Below are 22,043 nucleotides of genomic sequence, written 5' to 3'. Positions count from 1 at the left end.
CCTCTCTCTCTCTCTCTCTCTCTCCCCTTTCCTCTCTTTACCTCCCCCCCTCTCTCTCTCTCCCCTTTCCTCTCTTTACCTCCCCCCTCTCTCTCTCTCTCTCTCTCTCCCCTTTCCTCTCTTTACCTCTCCCCTCTCTCTCTCTCTCCCTCTGTCTTTCTCCGCTCTCTTTCGTCTCCACTCCCTTCCATTTTTGTAACATAATTAGCTTTCATTTTTAACTGCACTGGGAATTTTTAATGCTAATCTCTCTGTCCTCGACCTCTTAACTTCCCCTAAACCTTTTTCTTACCAATCGAACACTACTGGAGTTGAAATTGTTCTCGCCCACCTCATTATCAACGTTTGAATTTATTTCTACTTCGCCCGTATAAATCTCTATTAAAGCCCGTTTTTGCATGGCGAACGAGGAGATGAAGGTGTCTAGTAAATCCACCATCTTGGAAAAGATTTGAGCGATTCCCCCAACATGGCAATTAATTGCATCCCAGAGCATGGTGTTATTTTAGAGCTACCCGCAGCCTGCAGTGGATTACTGCCATGCCAGAGCCCAGCTGATGCAGTGTTAAAAGGGCAGCCTCCTCTCTCTCCTCCTACAGTCGCCCAGCTATAGACCTGCCAGAAGACTAGGCGGCAGGAACAGAAAAAAAGATGGATCATTAAAATTATGGAACCATTTTTCATCGTTTTGATTCCTTTGTTCTAGTTTGTTAGTAAAGATGAGGAGCATCGTTTTGATTAGGCTATCATGCTAACTGTATTGTAAATGTACAGAGCAGTAGTTCATTATTCTATGCAGGCCTACACCTATTAGACAGTATTAGAGTGCTCTTATTCTATATAATTGGCTCATTGTGTAACATTGTAAGTGGTGAGGTTAGCACATACAGTAGTGTGAGGCCTACAGTACATGAGTTGGCTCATGTGTACGGAGGTTTACTGAGGCCAGCATTATGAAAGCGAGGGCTTGTGAAGGGTCTCCTTCAGCACCTGTTGTGAGATCAGGGGCTAGAAGGAAGGTTCTGGCCCGGTCACAGGCCTTGTCAGTATCTGCCAGATCTGAACCCAACTGACACAGAAGATGACTAGGATAGAGTGGTTAGATGTGGAGTAGATTAGACCTCGCATGAGATCCAACTGTGTCTTCCTCGCTAGTGGCCATTTGATAACAGGAGCTCATACTAAATGTCACCCTCTCTGTCAATAGGAGCCTCTGATTGATCCAAAATGGGACCCCTGTAGTTACTGTAAAGCCTACTTCCTTCCAAAATCCATAAATAGTTTATTCCCTCCCGTTGCCAAAGATTGCTGTTGTTGACTAACGTCGTCTCTCTCTCTTTCCTCATCTCTCTCTCTATCTCTCTCTTTTTCTCTCTTTCCATCTATAATCCCCTCTCTCTCTCTCCCCCACTCCCTCCGTTGGCTGAAACAGAGAGTGACAGGGCAGCAGCAGGAGATCACCAACCTGGTCCAGAGGAAGATGGCTGTGGACGAGGACAGAGGCCTAGTGAAGAAGGAGCTGGCAGCTCTGCGCCGCAAGCTGGGGAATAAGAGTCAAGAACTTAAGGTTTGGAACAAATTTCCAGTGGCACCCGCCTGCCTGCCTCCGCTTTGAGCTTTGAAGCCTCTGCGCTCTGGCTCCTTGTAGGCAACCACTAGTCTTCACTGTGACACCAAACAGGACATTTCCCCCAGGGCTATACTGTAGCCTGAGGCCTCAAAATCACTTAGAGAGGCAGGAGGAGGAAAAGAAACACGGTCTATGTGTTTTTCCTCGCTCTGGAGCGGGCCAGATCTCTCTCTCTCTCTCTCTCTCTCTCTCTCTCTCTCTCTCTCTCTCTCTCTCTCTCTCTTTCGCTCTCTCTCTCTGACATGTCTCCAAACTGAGGGTTTTTTCGGAGAATGCCAAAAAGCCAGAGATAGCGAGGGAGAGAGAAGTAGATAGCTTGCCTATAGATAAATACTTAATGATCGACCATGGAGGGAGTGAAAGTAAGACGTTCGTGTGATGATGTGGCTTATCCCTAATTACGGCCCTGATGGGACCCTGGCTATGATTCATTAATAAAGGAGTGATCTCGAGGTCCGCGGATGCGTCTTTGCATTGCGGGGTCTCGCTGATAAAATAAAACATAAAATCCAACTCCGAGAGCGGGGGAACCATCAAAGGAGGCTGGAATCAGATGTAATGGATGTTGTAGTGAAGTGTGTTCTCATTAGGAGGCCTGTCATTAAAGGGAGAATCTGCGTGGCCCCTGTTACCTGCCTCACAGTTAGCCCCGGCCCTCACAGCCTCACAGCACAGGTGACCTTGTCAATCAGGCATGCGTGAGAGCCGCATGGGGGGGCCACAGTGGAGCTGAGCAGCGGAGGCCCCAACCAAGCACAGAATAGCACTGGCTTTACATTCTACATATTCATCCCATCTCATCCTCCTCAAAACCCCATGCTACTTTTTTTCTCCTCTCTCTTTCCCCCTCTCTCCTTCTCTCCCTCTCTTCATCCGTCGGTGTTGTTTATCTGGCCCTGTGACTCCTGCCCCCCCTCTTCTTCGTTCAGGATGTGAAGGAGGAGAGGGGGAGGAGAGAAGAGGCCCTGGAGGAGGAGAAGGAGGCATTAAAGTCCTGTTGCTCTGCCCTGCGAGGCGACCTGGAGCAGGCACAGAGGCAGGAGAGGAGACACGGAGAGGAGAGAGACTCCGCGGATGCCAAAGTCAAGGTAACACACAGAGAGATGCCATGTGGAGGGGGGAACTGGGGACCAACCACATGAGATATGTGGATATATATGTACACACACACACACACACACACACACACACACACACACACACACACACACACACACACACACACACACACACACACACACACACACACACACACACACACACACACACAGAGGAAGGGTTCCGTTTCTTCTACACACCTTGAACCTCCTTATTTCTCCCTCCTCAATATATGAATGTCAAATAATTCCTCTCTCAAAGCACACATTTTAAATATTGATGGCCCTGTTCCGAGGGTGGGAGAAATAATTACTTTTAACATTTTGGACCCAAGTCTCGTCTGGTGAGGAAAAGAAGAAGCCGAGCCCCGGCCAAGTCCCCCGATGTGATCACTGGACGACTGTAGTGTTTTAGTCCTCTCCTTATTCATGTAGCTTATTAGCAGAATCAGTGATATGCATCTCTCCCCCTCGTCATTATTATGTATCAACTTTACTCTCTCACTCTAATCCGCCTCGCAACAAAAGAATCACCACAGCAGCACGTTGGACACATGTTGTTCAAACAGTCAGACAACCAATCAGTGTCAACCCACAGGAGACCGCCAATACCACCACTATCCTTCTCACTCTCCTCTTGGAACAGAACACAACTGCCCATCAATAGTAGAGTTTGGGGGGGGCTCTGTGGACGCACACAGCACAGAGGCTCGAACACGCACTCACAGACAGACACACTCCGCTGACGCACATAGCACAACTCTTCTCAGTACGAGCCAACAGTCATTTCTCATCAGCGCTCATCCAGTCAAGTGCATGAGCGACAGACAGACAGAAAGAGAGACAGGCAGACAGAGAGAGAGACAGGAAGACAGAGAGAGAGACGGGAAGACAGAGAGAGAGAGAGACAGGCAGACAGAGAGAGAGAGAGAGGTAGACAGACAGAGAGAGACAGGCAGACAGACACAGAGAGAGAGAAGCAGCCAGAGAGAGAGAGGCAGACAGAGAGAGAGACAGGTAGACAGGCAGAGAGAGACAGGCAGAGAGAGAGAGACAGGTAGACAGACAGAGAGAGAGAGACAGGCATGCAGACAGGGAGAGAGAGACAGGCAGAGAGACAGAGAGAGAGGCAGACAGAGAGAGAGAGACAGGTAGACAGAGAGAGAGACAGGCAGAGCGAGAGAGACAGGCAGGCAGAGAGAGAGAGACAGGTAGACAGACAGAGAGAGACAGGCAGGCAGGCAGACAGAGAGAGACAGGTAGACAGAGAGAGACAGGTAGACAGAGAGAGAGACAGGTAGACAGACAGAGAGAGAGACAGGTAGACAGAGAGAGAGACAGGCAGGCAGACAGAGAGAGACAGGTAGACAGACAGAGAGAGAGACAGGCATGCAGACAGAGAGAGAGAGAGAGGCAGACAGAGAGAGAGAGGCAGACAGAGAGAGACAGGTAGACAGAGAGAGAGAGATACAGGCAGGCAGAGAGAGAGACAGGCAGGCAGAGAGAGAGACAGGCAGGCAGAGAGAGAGAGAGAGAGGCAGACAGAGAGAGAGGCAGACATAGAGAGAGACAGGCATGCAGGCAGAGAGAGAGAGGCAGACAGAGAGAGTGATAGGCAGACAGAGAGAGAGATAGAGAGAGACAGGCAGAGAGGGAGGGAAGGAGGAGAAGAGAGAAAGAGAGGGCTTTGAATAAGTCAGGGCCAGGGTGTAATTATGACAGGGTCAGTCCCTAGTAACAACTCCACTACGCACATCAATCACATCACCAGACACAGACAGACAGACACTCACCTGGCTCTGCTCCTGACCAGGCTTTAATATCATGCAACTCTGAGAGATGGATGGAACACATGGAATGCACAAGGATTCCACACCAATTTAGAACGATAAGTCTGTTCAAGATTGGAACATGAAAAAGTTACAAGAAGTCACAACTATGCACTGATTTTGTTTATGTACTAGTAGTGTTATCGCTACATCCTTAGCGCCATCTTTCACGGTGGCTAATTTGCTGCCATTAAATTGCGGCCATTAATTTCACCGGCGTCGGTGATTGAAGCTGTTTTTAATTACAGTCAGACTTGTCCCGATGCCCCCTGTGTGTTTGATGCCAGGCGGCCGGGTCTGCCCCGCTGTAATTGTAGCCTCTCGTTAAAAGGAGAGAGGCTCTTGTGAAGTTTTAAGATGACCCTCAGTGCTCAGACACTCTCAGACCTCTTATCTCTCTGGCTCTTAATGGTAAGAGTTGTTTGGCCATTAGTGGAGTCCAGCAACGCAACATCAACACGTAACGTCGTAGAGGGACTCCGTCAGGGTAGAGACGGGTCATACACTGTGTCCTGGCCTCTGGCCGCTGTTTTCACCTGGACTTTTGTATTAGCACATCTACGCCGTTCTGAAGCTCATTTAGGAACAGGAACACCAAGCCTTTACCAAATCCACTGAGGAATACAAACGGTCACCGTCATTTGTTGAACAAACACAAAACAGAGTCGTGCAGCTTCCTCTAGACCAGGGGTGTAAAACCAATTCCCTGGAGGGCCTAGTGTCTGCTGGTTTTAGGTTTTTCCTTTCAGTGAAGACCTAGACAACCAGGTGAGGGGAAGTTCCTTACTAATCAGTGACCTTCATTCATCAATCAAGTACAATGGAGGAGCGAAAACCCACAGACACTCAACTCTTAGTGGAATGAGTTTGACACCTGTGGTCTGTGGACTTTACAGCATGTTTTTGTGACGACTGTTGCTGTAAACAGACACAAGTACATTTGATTAGTTGATTGATTGACTGATAGTCCTCTTCTTGTCCTCCACCATGGCAGGAGATGGAGGGTGATCTGAGCGATGCCCAGCGGCAGGTGGCAGACCTTCAGGGCCAGTGCAGCAGCCTGGCAGACCTCCTCTCCTCCACGCAGAAGGAGGTGGCACAGAGGGACCAACACGTCACCCAACTCGGGTCAGATAATAAAACCTTATAAAAAGACATTGTATGTGACAGACGCCTTTCAGGTCACTCTTGGACACCTTGCATTAAAAATAAATGTAAACTGCTGTGTGACGTGCCATGATGTCTGTGATTTGGCATCGTCATGGATACAATGCACAATGACGTAAATGTCACAGGCAATATTATTCATGCATTCAAATTGGTCTGTCATGTTGTTTTTGTATACCTTGTAAGTATAAATTGTACAGTGAAATGACCCTCAATTAAAATATGTCCAATATCAATTTATAATCTTGCTAAATTAGATTTACTTTTATGTGGCTTTCATTATCCACTACAGTCTCAGTTAAACCCGTTTAGAGTGTGTGTGTGTGTGTGTGTGTGTGTGTGTGTGTGTGTGTGTGTGTGTGTGTGTGTGTGTGTGTGTGTGTGTGTGTGTGTGTGTGTGTGTGTGTGTGTGTGTGTGTGTGTGTGTGTGTGAGTGTGTGCGCCTAACTGCTCAGTGTGTGCGAGAGGCTCTAGCCGTCTCTCCACCCCGAGGCTCTGAGGCGACACGCACATCCTCGTCTAGAACCAGTTGATAAGCCCTGCATACCAGATGTGCTTTGGAGAGCTTTGTAGAGGCAGAGTCAGGGAGAGAGGAGGGGAAATGGTGCAGGCTTTGGCTAAGCTTTAGTCAATATGATAAAACGGTGAAAACCCAGGAGCCTTTGTGGGTAATCTCACCTTTTTTAACTACTCTGTGTCTTAACGTGGTGTCACTGAGAGATGTCAGCCAGTCACATCCAGTCACATGTGTGTTAGAAGTGATTGAAGATGTCATTGTACTTTAGTAACGTCTTGTGTCATTATGCCACTAATTCTTTATATTTTGAATCTGTTTGTATAGTAGGTATTTGATGTTGTGTTGTGTGTGTGTTTGTACGCAGGCGTGAGCTGCAGGAGGTGCAGGCCCTGTACAGACAGAGTAGTGAACATGCTGCAGAGCAGGCCCAGCTCATCCAGCAGCTAGAGGGACTCAACCTGGACACACAGAGAGTCTTACGCAACCAGGAAGAGGCTCATACTGCAGACACCACCTCTTATCAGAAGGTAACTAACTATACTACATATTACCACTCTATTCATTTACACTACAATACCCAGAGTCCTCTGTAACCAGGAAGAGGCTCACACTGCAGACACCACCTCCTATCAGAAGGTAACTAACTATACTACATATTACTACTCTATTCATTTACACTACAATACCCAGAGTCCTCTGTAACCAGGAAGAGGCTCACACTGCAGACACCACCTCTTATCAGAAGGTAACTAACTATACTACATATTACCACTCTATTCATTTACACTACAATACCCAGAGTCCTCTGTAACCAGGAAGAGGCTCACACTGCAGACACCACCTCCTATCAGAAGGTAACTAACTATACACATATTACTACTCTATTCATTTACACTACAATACCCAGAGTCCTCTGTAACCAGGAAGAGGCTCACACTGCAGACACCACCTCTTATCACAAGTAACTAACTATACACATATTACCACTCTATTCATTTACACTACAATACCCAGAGTCACAACCAGTAAGAGGCTAACACAGACACCACCTGTACTAACACACAGTACTAACACACAGTACTAACACACTCTACCCATAGCACACAGTACTAACACACAGTACTAACACACTACCAACACACACTACCCATAGCACACAGTACTAATACACTCTACCCATAGCACACAGTACTAACACACAGTACTACACACAGTACTAACACACAGTACTAACACACTCTACCCATAGCACACAGTACTAACACACAGTACTAACACACACTACCCACACAGTACTAACACACAGTACTAACACACTCTACCCATAGCACACAGTACTAACACACTCTACCCATAACACACAGTACTAACACACAGTACTAACACACTCTACCCATAGCACACAGTACTAACACACAGTACCCATAGCACACAGTACTAACACACAGTACCCATAGCACACAGTACTAACACACAGTACCCATAGCACACAGTACTAACACACTCTACCCATAGCACAGTACTACACACAGTACTAACACACTACCAACACACTACTCATAGCACACAATACTAACACACACTACCCATAGCACACAGTACTAACACAGTACTAACACAGTACTAACACACTACCCATAGCACAGTACTACACACAGTACTAACACATTACCAACACACTCTACTCATAGCACACAGTACTAACACACAGTACTAACACACAGTACTAACACACACTACCCATAGCACACAGTACTAACACACAGTACTACACACAGTACTAACACACAGTACTAACACACAGTACTAACACACAGTGCTAACACACACTACCCATAGCACACAGTACTAACACACTACCAACACACTCTACCCATAGCACACAGTACTAATACACTCTACCCATAGCACACAGTACTAACACAAAGTACTAACACACAGTTCTAACACACAGTACTAACACACACTACCATAGCACACAGTACTAACACACAGTACTAACACACTCTACCCATAGCACACAGTACTAACACACAGTACTAACACACAGTACCCATACACACAGTACTAACACACAGTACTAACACACAGTACCAACACACATCACTAACACACAGTTCTAACACACACATCACACTAACCACACCACCACACGACATCACACTCAACCATACACCACCACACGACATCACACTCCACCATACACCACCACACGACATCACACTCATACACCACACAGACATCACACTCAACCACACCACACGACATCACACCATACCACACACGACATCACAGTCCACCATACACCACCACACGACATCACACTCCACCATACACTACCACACGACATCACATCCAACACACAACATCACACTCAACCAAACACCACCACACGACATCACATTCAACCATACACCACCACACGACATCACAGTCAACCATACACCACCACACGACATCACACTCCACCATACTACCACACACAGTACATCACCCTCCACCCATACACCACCACACGTACATCACACTCTACCATACACCACCACACGACATCACACTCACCATACACCACCACACATCACACTCATATACACACCACACAACATCACAACACACCACACAACATCACACTAACCATACACCACCACACGACATCACAGTCAACCATACACCACCACACGACATCACACTCCACCATACACTACCACACGACACCACCACACACACTCAACCAAACACCACCACACGACATCACACTCAACCAAACACCACCACACGACATCACACTCAACCATACACCACCACACGACATCACACTCAACCATACACCACCACATTTTATAATACACACCACGACATCACACTCACAAACACCACCACACGACATCACATTACACACACCACACGACATCACACTCAACCATACACCACCACACGACATCACATCACCATCAACCATCACACTCACCACACCACGACATCACACTCAACCATACACCACCACACGACATCACACTCAACCATACACTACCACACGACATCACACTCAACCATACACCACCACACGACATCACACTCAACCATACACCACCACACGACATCACACTCAACCATTCACTACCACACCATACACCACCACACGACATCACACTCAACCATACACCACCACACCACATCACACTCAACCATACACCACCACACGACATCACACTCAACCATACACTACCACACGACATCACACTCAACCATACACTACCACACGACATCACACTCAACCATACACTACCACACGACATCACACTCAACCATACACTACCACACGACATCACACTCAACCATACACAACAACACGACATCACACTCAACCAGTCCCCCTAACACTCTAACAAACATGACCACAACCGAGACACCAGCTCCTATCAGTAAAATCACCATGAAATCACTAAAAACCACATCACCACCACCACTCCAAAACTACATCACCACCCCCCAAAACCACATCACCACCCCACCAATACCACATCACCACCCCCCAAAACCACATCACCACCCCCCCAAAACCACATCACCACCCCCCAAAACCACATCACCACCCCCCCAAAACCACATCACCAACCCCCCAAAACCACATCACCAACCCCCCAAAACCACATCACCATAAGGCAAGCTGACAATGTGTTGTCTTTACAGTGGCAATATAGTGAGGCAGTAAACATGTTCTCTCTTCAGAAGTTCAACGTTGTGCCAATCTCATGGTTGCCAAGCCACTCACTGTAAGCCCTGTCTGTAACAGGAGTTTCTGTGTGGAGAGGTGGTGGGACAAACATGGATGAAAAATCTGTCCAGTCAGGGGGTTGGTTTTACACTTTCCACTACTCTCCCACTTTCTCCTTCACCCCCTTTTTCCTTCTCTCTCTCCCTCCCTCCTTCCAGATGATCATAGCATCTGTCCACTCGTCTTCTCCATGGAAATAGGAGAACGATCGTTGTCACGACTCACTGTCCCGTCAGCACCCAATGTGATGAGTGTTTCTTTTTTCTCTCCCTCTCCTCTACTTGTGGCCACAGCTCTACAACGAGCTGAGCATATGTTACCAGGCACTCAAATCCAACGAGGGCCGGCTCCGCCAGAGTCACGTCGCCCTGACAACCCAGCTGGGCCAGAAGGAACAGCAGATTGTGCAGCTCCAAGGCCAGCTACAGCAACAACAACAACAGCAGACACACAACCAGCAGCAGCTTCCACAGACCATGGCCCCAGCCGGTCCCCCAGCCAGGCAGACCAACTCTAAACACTTTGAGGTGAGCTGTCAGAGGTTTGAGCTCGAGGCAAGTTGAAGACATTTTGCGTCACACTTCTCAGGGATTATATTGAGAGTGCTGTACAGCCAGAGGCAGTGAACTGAGTGTCCATATTGTCTACCTCAGAAGTTCTTCATTGCAGACAGATGTGTGTGTGTGTGTTTATGCACGCCACTGCATGCACTTTCACACTTTAAGTATTGCCTGATGAAATAATGAATGTTTGTTTTGACCCATGTCACGTCTAAGTTGTTTATAATGGTCCAGCACTTGCACCACCCTTGATATAGACATACGTCTAACCTCCGACCCCCTGACACTCAACCAGTGTGTAATTATTGTCCGGCCTGGCAGGAGTGTGTGGGTGGTGATATGCCCACCATAGCCCGTTGTGGGGGTGGTCTTTAGAGACAGAGAGATGCTTATCAGGCGCTTGGCTTGATATCCAGCCCACCCTTGATCTTCTGATCTTCCCATTTCTGTTCAAGCCCAATGTCAATGTCTTTCATGTAGATTTCTGATCTCTCTCCTCTCTTGGGGCTCTCTCTCTCTCTCTCTCTCTCTTTCTCCTCCCACCAATGTCTCTCTATCTAGACTGCGACTCAATTAAAAATTCTCTTCAGGTGATAGAATCATAGAAGCAGCATCCATTTTGCCGTTCCCCTCTGCCCAGGTTTAATTGGAGATGGGTAATGGTGTTGAGTAGTGATGGTGTCAGCTCTCCCCCTTTCTCAACTCACACCCAGAGGGTAGAGAGTAACAAGATGCTGTCTGTCTGCCTGTCTGTCCAGCTCCATCAACCAAAGTAGCGCTTAATATCTTTTAATGATGCGTTTATCAGTCATCCTCCCTATTGGTTAGACCACACATGGTCAGTCACGGTCCATAGATCCACAACAGTAGCAAGACAATATCAGGCTGTCGTATTGCTGATCTAGGATCAGGTCCACCCTGGCCATGTAATCTTATTGATTTATAATATAAAGGTAAAACTGATCCTAGACCAGCCCTCCTACTTTGAGATATGTTATACATACAGGTGCTGATCTGAGCAGTGTTACACCTTGCAGAACGGTTTGCTATTCGCTGCTTTACAAATTGATTGTGTTTGTCTAATTTGACGGGTGGTAATCCTCCAGATAGCATCGCCCCGGACAGGAAGTCAGAAGATATCAGTGCAAATGTTAAGTGAGTTACAATTGCCTCTGTCTCACTTAACCCTGTTAATTCAGCCGAATGAATGCTGAAATATAAATGGATCAATTAGCGAGCAATTAAGTCCAGCTATGCAGTGTTACCCCAGTAATTAATACTACGTTCTAGAGGAGACGCGTTCCAGGCCGGTGTGTGGTGTGTGTGCATGCATGTTTATAACTGAGTGTTTTTGCGCGTGTGTGTTACAAGTCTTTGTGTGTGTGTGTTCTTTCTGACACTGCCAATACAAGGCACCCCTGTCTCTCAGTCTTCCACCCCAGTAAGCATCCGTCCATCCATCCATCCATCCATCCATCCATCCATCCATCCATCCATCCATCCTCCATCATAAGAAACTCAGATCACATAATTTTCGGGCATCTTTATGCATAAAAACGGATGCGTGGCATCAATATTAAATAGTGTTTACCCAGAGCACATGTAGCCAGCGCCTGGGCTGCTTTGTCTCTTAACTTTCCTTACCTACTGACATCAAAGTGAACAGATCAGATTATCGTCCCAAGGTATCCCAGCCAGCCAGGAGGGAGAGGCCTCTCCGTTTCCCAGGCTATAATTGCACTGACAGGGCGTGTGTGTATTCCAGCGTAAATAGCTAATTCCATAACGACTTCCTCTCGCCGAACACCTGTTAAATTCTAATGCACCGGTTGTGAGCCGGAGATTTATTTTAATTTGAAATGTTTGGAAGTTACCTGTTGGAGATGATCAAAGTGCTGATCGCTGGGGGAGCGCCGGGCGGGGGGAGACGTAGCGCCACACTCATTTGAATACGGGGAAAGAGAGGGAAGAGCGACGGCTTTGAACACTACTTTCTCGGAGGGAGAGGAAGGCAGGAGGAAGGGGGTGCAGGAGGTGAAAAAAACACCCATTGTGTGTTATGTTGCCATGCTCTGCTAGAGAACTACTGTCTGTCTTCTGTCTCCATGTCTGAAGTGGAGTTAACGCTTTCCAGCCAATGCTCAATGCTGCCTCTGGGACTTAGACTGAAGCAGGTCAAGTCTGAATAGGAATCAGTCTGTCTAGTAGTCAGACGATGTCAATCTGGACTTCAATCTTGTCTACTTTCTATAGCTACTGTAGTACCTCTGGTACCTTCATCTACACATTTGTACTGGAATGCAGAATTCAGGTGAAAGTTGTGTTAATGATTTGGAGTTGGGAAGTAGGTGAAATCTAGTTTTACATCTCCTTTTGATTGATCTCCATTTGTCTTGAAGGAACGGCCAGTGATCCTACTAAAACTTCCTCTTGTACCATAGTTGTATCCTTGTGAGAGTTTCTCACAACGAGCTTGCTAGTTCCTTGCTAGCCATTCATCCAGATAGTTGGATGCCTTTGTGCCTTTATGTGAGTCAGCGAGTACACTGCAGACAGACCGAGACAGGTCTCCATAGAGTCTAGAAGATGGCCCTGTGCCCTGTACTTCTATTCAGCCTGAAGGTTCTGGCTGTGGTCTGACAACCCAGCAGCCCAGGTGACTCAGCTCAGCCACACACCAGCCTGGATGATGGGTTGCCAGGTTGGATCGAGCGGTTGCCAGATTGGCGGCTGCCACCGCAACCAAGGAGACTGGGGAAACCCCCACAAGTGATCAGTGGCCACCAGCAGAGTTTTGTAGCCGTAGCCCAATCAGCTCACACTGTCACCACATTGCACACAGGGTAGCTAGCTACTGTTTCTCTGGCTGGCTATAGTAAAACAGTGATTAGTAGAACCCACATTAGAATACATAGCAGACCTCAGGCTTTTGTGGACAGCCATCTAAATGAACAGTGACTTCTTAATTGTGTGGGCAGCCGTTCAAAGCAGAGCTCACTAGCGAAGCCCCTCATCAGCGTTGGAAATGAAGGAGGTGTGAAGATGAGGTTCTCAGTCAGTCCAATGAAGTTGGGACTAGGTTGAAGAGGGGGATTTTAGGAAGACACCTATTGTCCTTTTCGTCAACTTGGAACTCGGCCCCCTATTCTCATATAGTGCACTACTTGTTGTCACTGAAGGGAGACACACTGATGGGAAGCAGGAGGGTCCTAGTACGTGTGACTGTAGCACATCAACACATAGACCGGCGCTAACATAATGAAATGCTAAATGAAACGTTGAAATCCAGCCCCCCCCCCACTGCGTTAACAACACTTTTTTCTCTCTTTCTTATTCTCCTATTTTCTTCTAAGTAAAAGGTACTTTATTTGCCTGCATCCTTCCCTCCTTTCCCTCAGCTATACAGCCATGGCTCTTCCTATAACATCTGCCTCCATCTAATCCTTGTTTAGTGTTAGTGAATCAGGCGCTGTCTGTCAGATGTATAATTCAAGTATCACTCCCCACTCGCCCGCCGCTCTGCTCCGCCAGGGTCAGGTTTGGATGAGGAGAGGTGCTTCTTTTGATCAGCATCCTCATCCTCATCATCATCATCATACATGACATACCCCTGGATCCTGTGGGGTTATAGACCTAGTGAAGAATGGAAGATGTGTGTGTTTTTTTAATGTTTAGATGGTTAGTGATGGTGGACAGAGGCTCAGAGGGGAAAGCATTAATAGTTGGTTCTCAGATAGGATCTATGAAATTGTAATGCTACAAAAGCAGATTGATGGAAGTGGAAGCCGTGATGTCGGGTTGGAATTTAGAAACGTAACAGAATCGATTTACATGAAAACACCCCAAAAATGATGAAGTGGAAAGTGGAGCCTAATGGAAGGCAGAGCAATAAAGGAAAACTTTTGCTAGTTGTGGACTAAACGCCATTTTGTTGCAACCTACGGTAAAGCTACCTTCTTTAAATAGGGCCATGTTTTTCCATCATTTAATGACTTCGACTTCATACTTTGTGTCATAATGAATTTATTTGTAGTGTGTGCAACCCCCGTGGGAATGGAACCCACGACCCTGGCGTTGCAGGTGCCACGCTCTCACCAAGTGAACCACCCAGAGTCAGGGCTCTCTGTCTGGCAGCAGATGAGAGCCCATATATTAGACCTGAGACAGTAATGACATGGACTCAACATGGACTCCAGTGTTGTGATTTAATAGCTCAAGTGGTCTCATTAGAAGGGAGCCCTGTGTACTGCAGCTCTCCTCATTAACCAACCACAGCCATGTGCTGCAGGCACACAGGTCAGACAGACTGTGTGGGAGGACCCAGCAGCACTACACACACACACACACACACACACACACACACACACACACACACACACACACACACACACACACACACACACACACACACACACACACACACACACACACACACACACACACACACACACTGCCCCTGTCTTGTCCTTCCATTAGGTCCTCCAGCACAACCCACTTCCACTCAGGAACCACCATCCAGACTAACACAGCCCACTGCATCTGAACTGGGGGGTTACACAAACACACCCCCATGCGCCCTCCAGTACCCCCTAACTCCACCACAAACCCCCGTCCCGTCCATGCGTTCCCCTGGCCTACCTCTCCAACAGCATCGGAGACACAGGCAGAGAGACCCCGGCGTTTTCACAGATGTGAGGCAGGGCCTGCCCTGGTTATAGCTGCTCCATAATTAACAGTGATCAGATTTGTTTTGTGGCATAAATGGTGCATGTGTAGAACATTAGCCATGGCACTGCTCATTTAAATTCAGCTGAAGGGCTCAGCAGCAGACGGGTCACGAGCTTCAGGGAGCACAATCACAAGCCTCCTCCATATGTTCCCGCCGCATTTTACCAGGGCCACGAGCGCCAGATAAGTTCCCAGAAGAACCTAATCGTGTTCGGTAATTACAGCGAGCCTCTCTCTCTCTCTTTTTTCCCCTCTCTCCCCCTCCCCTCCCCTCCCCTCCCTCCTCTCATCCCTCCCCTCCCTCCACTCATCCCTCCCCTCCCTCCTCTCATCCCTCCCCGTTCTCTTCTGCTTTGGCTTAGAAAACAAGGGAGGAAAGAACTAAAACAGTCCCTCATCAGATAATTTGTAAATTGCTTTACGTGGCCGATGCCGACCGAAAAAACTCTGGTTGGTTGTTCTTCTTCTTTTTTTCCCCTCCATCCGACTGAGCTAGAAATTATAAATAATTGTAACAGATGTAGCAATATGGCCAGCCTCCAATAAACGAGGCCCCAGATAATTTGGCCGACCCCTTCTGACAGGCCAATTTAATAAAATGTGAACAAAATCTTCCACCGCTAATAATTTATCATCCCCTCTCCCCGTTGGTTAAAGTGAATTACCCCGACAGTTAACAAGGTCACACCCAGATGCCAAGCGACTCGCAACAAGGCTGCTACTCCTGATGATGGGATCAGGAAACATCGAGAGGTGATGACAGCGCTGGTGTTGTTTCTTTCATTACCTGTGATCCTAGAAAACACACACACACACAGGTGCCAAAGCCCTAGTTTTTATACGCAATCATGGAATGTGTGTTATAGAGGTTGACCGATTATGATTTTTCAACGCCGATACCGATTATTGGAGGACCCAAAAAAGCCGATACTGATTAATCGGACGATTTTTAAAATGTATTTGTAATAATGACAATTACTACAATACTGAATGAACACTTATTTTAACTTAATATAATACGTCAATAAAATCAATTTAGCCTCAAATAAATAATGAAACATGTTCAATTTGGTTTAAATAATGCAAAAACAAAGTGTTGGAGAAAGTAAAAGTGCAATATGTGCCATGTAAGAAAGCTAACGTTTAAGTTCCTCGCTCAGAACATGAGAACATATGAAAGCTGGTGGTTCCTTTTAACATGAGTCTTCAATATTCCCAGGTAAGAAGTTTTAGGTTGTAGTTATTATAGGAATTATAGGACTATTTCCCTCTATACCATTTGTATTTCATTAACCTTTGACTATTGGATGTTCTTATAGGCACTTTAGTATTGCCAGTGTAACAGTATAGCTTCCGTCCCTCTCCTCGCTCCTATCTGGGCTCGAACCAGGAACACAACGACAACAGCCACCCTCGAAGCAGCGTTACCCATGCAGAGCAAGGGGAACAACTACTCCAAGTCTTAGAGCGAGTAACGTTTGAAACGCTATTAGCGCCCCCCGCTAACTAGCTAGCCATTTCACATCGGTTACACCAGCCTCATCTCGGGAGTTGATAGGCTTGAAGTCATAAACAGCGCAATGCTTGACGCACAACAAAGAGCTGCTGGCAAAACGCACGAAAGTGCTGTTTGAATGAATGCTTACGAGCCTGCTGGTGCCTACCATCGCTCAGTCAGACTGCTCTATCACATCATATACTTAGTTATAACATAATAGCACACAGAAATACGAGTCGTAGGTCATTAATATGGTCGAATCCGGAAACTATCATCTCGAAAACAAAACGTTTATTCTTTCAGTGAAATACGGAACCGTTCCGTATTTTATCTAAGGGGTGGCATCCATTAGTCTAAATATTCCTGTTACATTGCACAACCTTCAATGTTATGTCATAAATGTTATGTCATAAATTCTGGCAAATTAGGCGGCCCAAACTGTTGCATATACACTGACTCTGCGGGCAATGAACGCAAGAGAAGTGACACAATTTCACCTGGTTAATATTGCCTGCTAACCTGGATTTCTTTTAGCTAAATATGCAGGTTTAAAAATATATACTTCTGTGTATTGATTTTAAGAAAGGCATTGATGTTCATGGTTAGGTACACCTTGGAGCAACGATACGCACCTCGTCAATTATATGCCCCTGAATGAGGCAGTTAACCCACCGTTCCTAGGCCATCATTGAAAATAAGAATGTGTTCTTAACTTGTGGTGTCCAAAAATACCAATTTCTGATTGTTATGAAAACTTGAAATCGGCCATTCCGATTAATCGGTCGACTTCTAGTGTGTTAGCGCCTGGTATAGAAGGAAGTGGTAGGTATAGAAGGAAGTGGTAGGTGTAGAAGGGAGTGGTAGATATTGAAGGAAGTGGTAGGTATTGAAGGAAGTGGTAGGTATAGAAGGAAGTGGTAGGTATAGAAGGAAGTGGTAGGTATAGAAGGAAGTGGTAGGTATAGAAGGAAGTGGTAGGTATAGAAGGAAGTGGTAGGTGTAGAAGGAAGTGGTAGATATTGAAGGAAGTGGTAGGTATAGAAGGAAGTGGTAGGTATAGAAGGAAGTGGTAGGTATAGAAGGAAGTGGTAGGTGTAGCACTCTCTGGCTAGCTCAATGCATTATTTACTGCTCACCTTTTTATATAGGGTCATCAAGGATGAGGGGAGAGATGGCAACGCACAGTATGGTTGCATATGTTAAGGCTGTGTGTGTGTGTGTGTGTGTGTGTGTGTGTGTGTGTGTGTGTGTGTGTGTGTTCCACCTGTATGTTATGTTAAGACCATGTTCCTCATCATTAATTGTGTATGACAAAGAAAGCCCAGGCAGGCTCTGCATATAAACCACTGCCCCCTGAGGACTGTCCTTATCTCCACACACACACACCACACACACACACACACACACACACACACACACACACACACACTGGCCATATGAGGTAAAACACATGACGAGGAGAAAAGTGGGGACAAGATAAGGCTATCTTTGAGGTCACATAAAGAACTGGATTACAGTACCCTGTTAGGTAACAGGAAGTATTGATGTTACAGTAGCTACAGTAACAGCTTACCTTGTACACGTCTAGAAGTACTGGCAACGTAGTTGGGGCTGCAGCATATGATTATTTAGTTATTAGAATAGGGACAGGGACCGGAACAAACCAATTGAATAAACAAGCGCCTGTATAGATGGGCTTCTCTAAATGTCTATATTATGAACATGTTCCTCAATGTCACACTTCTCACCCCAATAATAAGTCTGAAACCCCCTCTTCCTCCCCTCCCTCTCCCATCACACTAAGGGGACAATCTGGCCAGTGGCGTCTGTCCATCCATCATCCTCTCTGGGCGGCCGTGGGGCCTCCTAGCCTCCTGCACACGCTCACAGACTCCCGTTCGCCCTTGTCTCCCTGCTTTGTTTCGGTGGTCCTGTGGTGTGTGTGTGGGGGGGGGTGTGGCAGGTTGCCGTGGTGTGTTGGGGAGCGTTAATTGACTGGGCTGGTAGGTGGTGATAAATAGATAGGTCCTTGATAGGGAACGTCTCTCACGCCTGGAGTTGAGTTCAGACCGCTGTCCCCTCCTCGTTGGAGCTTCCAGTTCCCAGCTTATATGCGTCTGGATGTTTACTGCACAACCTTCAAGCTTTAGGTACAGGTACAAGGTCAGGCTCAAGTCTAAGATCAGGGTTTAGTTGAGGATTAGTTTGAACTTTTCATGTTTTTTTCACACAATTCTTTTTCTTCTTCTCTCAAATTCAAATCAAGGCCTATAAGCTGGAATGTTTTAATTGGATCCCATTTAAAAATATATATCTATATGTGCTTCTACACCTGCATTGCTTGCTGTTTGGGGTTTTAGGCTGGGTTTCTGTACAGCACTTTGAGATATCAGCTGATGTACGAAGGGCCATATAAATAAATTTGATTTGATTTGATCTAGATATAAATAATAATAATTGGTTCCCAAAATACAACTTTCACCTTTGTCATTTCCCAGAGGCTGCTGGGTCCTCCTACGTAGTCTATTGTAAAATACTGTTTTTCTTGTCACCTTATCTGAATATCTGGGTCTAGTGCGGTGGATCATGTGGATGTGCTTGGCCTTTTACAGGAGCAGACTCTGTATGACTCTCCAGATCAGATCAGTGGAGAGGAGGCCCCACCCTCAACCTGTAGCCCGGTCCCACAGGAGCCCCCAGGGCCCCCAGACACATCGCTGGCCCTCAGCCCCTCCAGGGGCCAACACGCTGGGAGACGGCAGGTGGGTCAGCTACTATGCAGACACACACACACACACACACACACACACACACACACACACACACACACACACACACACACACACACTACCCCAGTCACCTCAGAGACTCACCCCAGTCCGGTAGGAGACGGCTACTGGGGAGACAAGGGCAAGTTACAGCGAATCATGGGAATCATGTGATTAATTTGATCCATTCTCTGGCAGCCGTAGTCCTACCCCCCCTCACCTCAGAGACTCACCCCCCCCTCCCCGGGTCCGGTAGGGGCCGGCGTAGTCCTACCCCCCTCCCCGGGCTCCTACCCCCTCCCCGGGGGCGTAGACCCCCTCCCGGGCAAGTTACAGCCCCGGGCCGGCCCCACCCCCCTCCCCGGGCCGGCGTATCATGGGAATCATGTGATTAATTTGATCCATCCCCAGGCCGGCGTCCTCCCCCCCTCCCCGGGCCGCCGTAGTCCCCCCCCTCCCCGGGCCGGCGTAGTCCTACCCCCCCTCCCCGGGCAGCCGTAGTCCTACCCCCCCTCCCCGGGCAGCCGTAGTCCTACCCCCCCTCCCCGGGCCGCCGTAGTCCTACCCCCCCTCCCCGGGCCGGCGTAGTCCTACCCCCCCTCCCCGGGCCGGCGTGTGCTGTGGGTTTCATGCATGCCTGGGGCTCAGGCACAGGCTGATTTACCACATTAGTCTTCCGATCGTTCAAGTTCCAACCACTCACTATTTTGACTAATATGTTTTTAGATAACACTCCAAATCTGCCATACAGACACACATCGTTAAGGACTTTGTAGGCAGCAAAAAAAATACATGTCACTTTTGCTTCCACTTCGGCTTTTTAACATGAATACAGGCCAAAACATCCTTGACATCTCTTTAGAGAGAGGGTCATACAGCATACAGCACCACGACGGGCCCAGCTGTACCAGTCTGTCTCTATCCTCTAGCCAGAGGAGTCTCCCGTTGGGCACCTGGGTGGGTGGTGTTAACACCCAGCTATGAGATGACACAGACATTCCATTAGTCCGGCCCTCTCTTCTCCACTCCACCTGGACAGGGGCCTGGCCCTAGTACCTTATCTGATCTGACGCTAGAGGAAATACTGACCCTGACACACACACACACCACACACATACACTCACGCGCTGGCCAGCGTTCACACACAACCTTCAGCCGCTCTGCCCACATCACACTGTTTTTTTGTTGTGGTCACTTTCCCTCCAGCCTCCAGTCCATATCAGTCAAACCATTATAGGGGCTGTACTTCAGCATGTCTTGTGTGTTAGTTTATGTACAACACTCTCTCCTGGTTCTTCCCTGCTCCTCTTAATGTCTCTTAATGTCCCTTTTAAAACCTTTTAGTACCTGTTGCTTTTTTTTGCATCCTGAAAAGCACCGAGTGGGTCTTTGAATGGCCCATATAGCTGTGGGTGTGTGTGGGGGCGCGTGTTTGTGTGTGGCTTACAATATATCCCATTCACATCACCCGGGTCCTGAACAAGTCGTGCTTTGAGAGCCCTGGCTGGCGCTGCTACACACATGACACGGTGCTGCCATCATAAAGAACTCCATTGATGACAGTGTGACCCCACCAGTCTCTCTCTCCACTCACAGGGAGATGGAGAGAGTGGAGGGAGGGGTGAGGAGGGGGTCTATGGAGTGCCTCTCCAACGTGGAGCTGGGGTCATCAACCGTTCAGGAAATAACATACTTTTATTTCTCGCACTCTCTCCTTCTGGTAACGCATCTTTCTCTTTCTCTCTACTTTCTCTCTCTTTCTCTCTCTCTATCTGTTTGTGGAGCCATTACGGGGTGCATGGCACAGGCAGGTCGTGGCCCCTAGCCAGCTGTCGAGACGAGATGAGGGCACATCTTCATCTTCCTTACGCCTTCGCCTTTTTTGTTTTGTCCTCAGGCTGTGTGTGTGTGTCTCGATGGCTCGGGCACGAGTTGTGGCTGGCCCAGCATTAAGGAGATAACGGCGTGTTCCTCCATAACAAGTCGTTTCATAGTACACACCCACACACACACACATCTTCATCTGGACCTGTTGCAGGACAGACGGCAGACGGGCTGTCCAACTGGAAGAGAGGAGCATCTGCACCCATAGCCTTTCATCGATCACTGTGTGTCCCTCTGTCCAGTCCTTCACTGTCTGTTCACTCTGTGTTGTGTGACTTTTAAACGTGATGCAAATGGGTGTTCTCCAGCTGACCCCACAAACATGAATATTATCATACTTACATTTCAGTCCAGGTGGAATTTCTGTCTCCAGCTTTATTTGGGTTTTGATGAAGGGTATATGGTTTGATAACACCTGAAAGATAATTCAAACCTCTTATGATTAGCGCTTGATCAGATACGCATTCCACACATAGCCCCTACACACACACTCTATACCCCCCTACACACACTCTATACCCCCTACACACACTCTATACCCCCCTACACACACTCTATACCCCCCTACACACACACTCTATACCCCGTAC

The 22,043-nt window shown here is 47.5% G+C and overlaps 1 protein-coding gene across 2 annotated transcripts in view; it reads left to right on the top strand.

Moving 5' to 3' along the window:
- cntln (centlein, centrosomal protein) overlaps positions 1-22,043 on the top strand; it is a 155,972-nt gene that overhangs the window by 8,619 nt on the left and 125,310 nt on the right. For both annotated transcript variants that reach the window (XM_064926566.1, XM_064926565.1), the window contains exons 5-10: positions 1,433-1,567; positions 2,560-2,718; positions 5,551-5,684; positions 6,605-6,767; positions 10,309-10,542; positions 19,414-19,563. In XM_064926566.1, coding sequence (XP_064782638.1) covers positions 1,433-1,567; positions 2,560-2,718; positions 5,551-5,684; positions 6,605-6,767; positions 10,309-10,542; positions 19,414-19,563 — 975 coding nt within the window. The remainder of the gene's footprint in view (positions 1-1,432; positions 1,568-2,559; positions 2,719-5,550; positions 5,685-6,604; positions 6,768-10,308; positions 10,543-19,413; positions 19,564-22,043) is intronic.

The sequence above is a fragment of the Oncorhynchus masou genome, chromosome 20 (assembly GCF_036934945.1).
Source record: "Oncorhynchus masou masou isolate Uvic2021 chromosome 20, UVic_Omas_1.1, whole genome shotgun sequence".
Classification (NCBI taxonomy): Eukaryota; Metazoa; Chordata; class Actinopteri; order Salmoniformes; family Salmonidae; genus Oncorhynchus; species Oncorhynchus masou.
The sequence above is the reverse complement of the archived record's forward strand: the minus strand, read 5'-3'. Positions and strand labels throughout refer to the sequence as shown.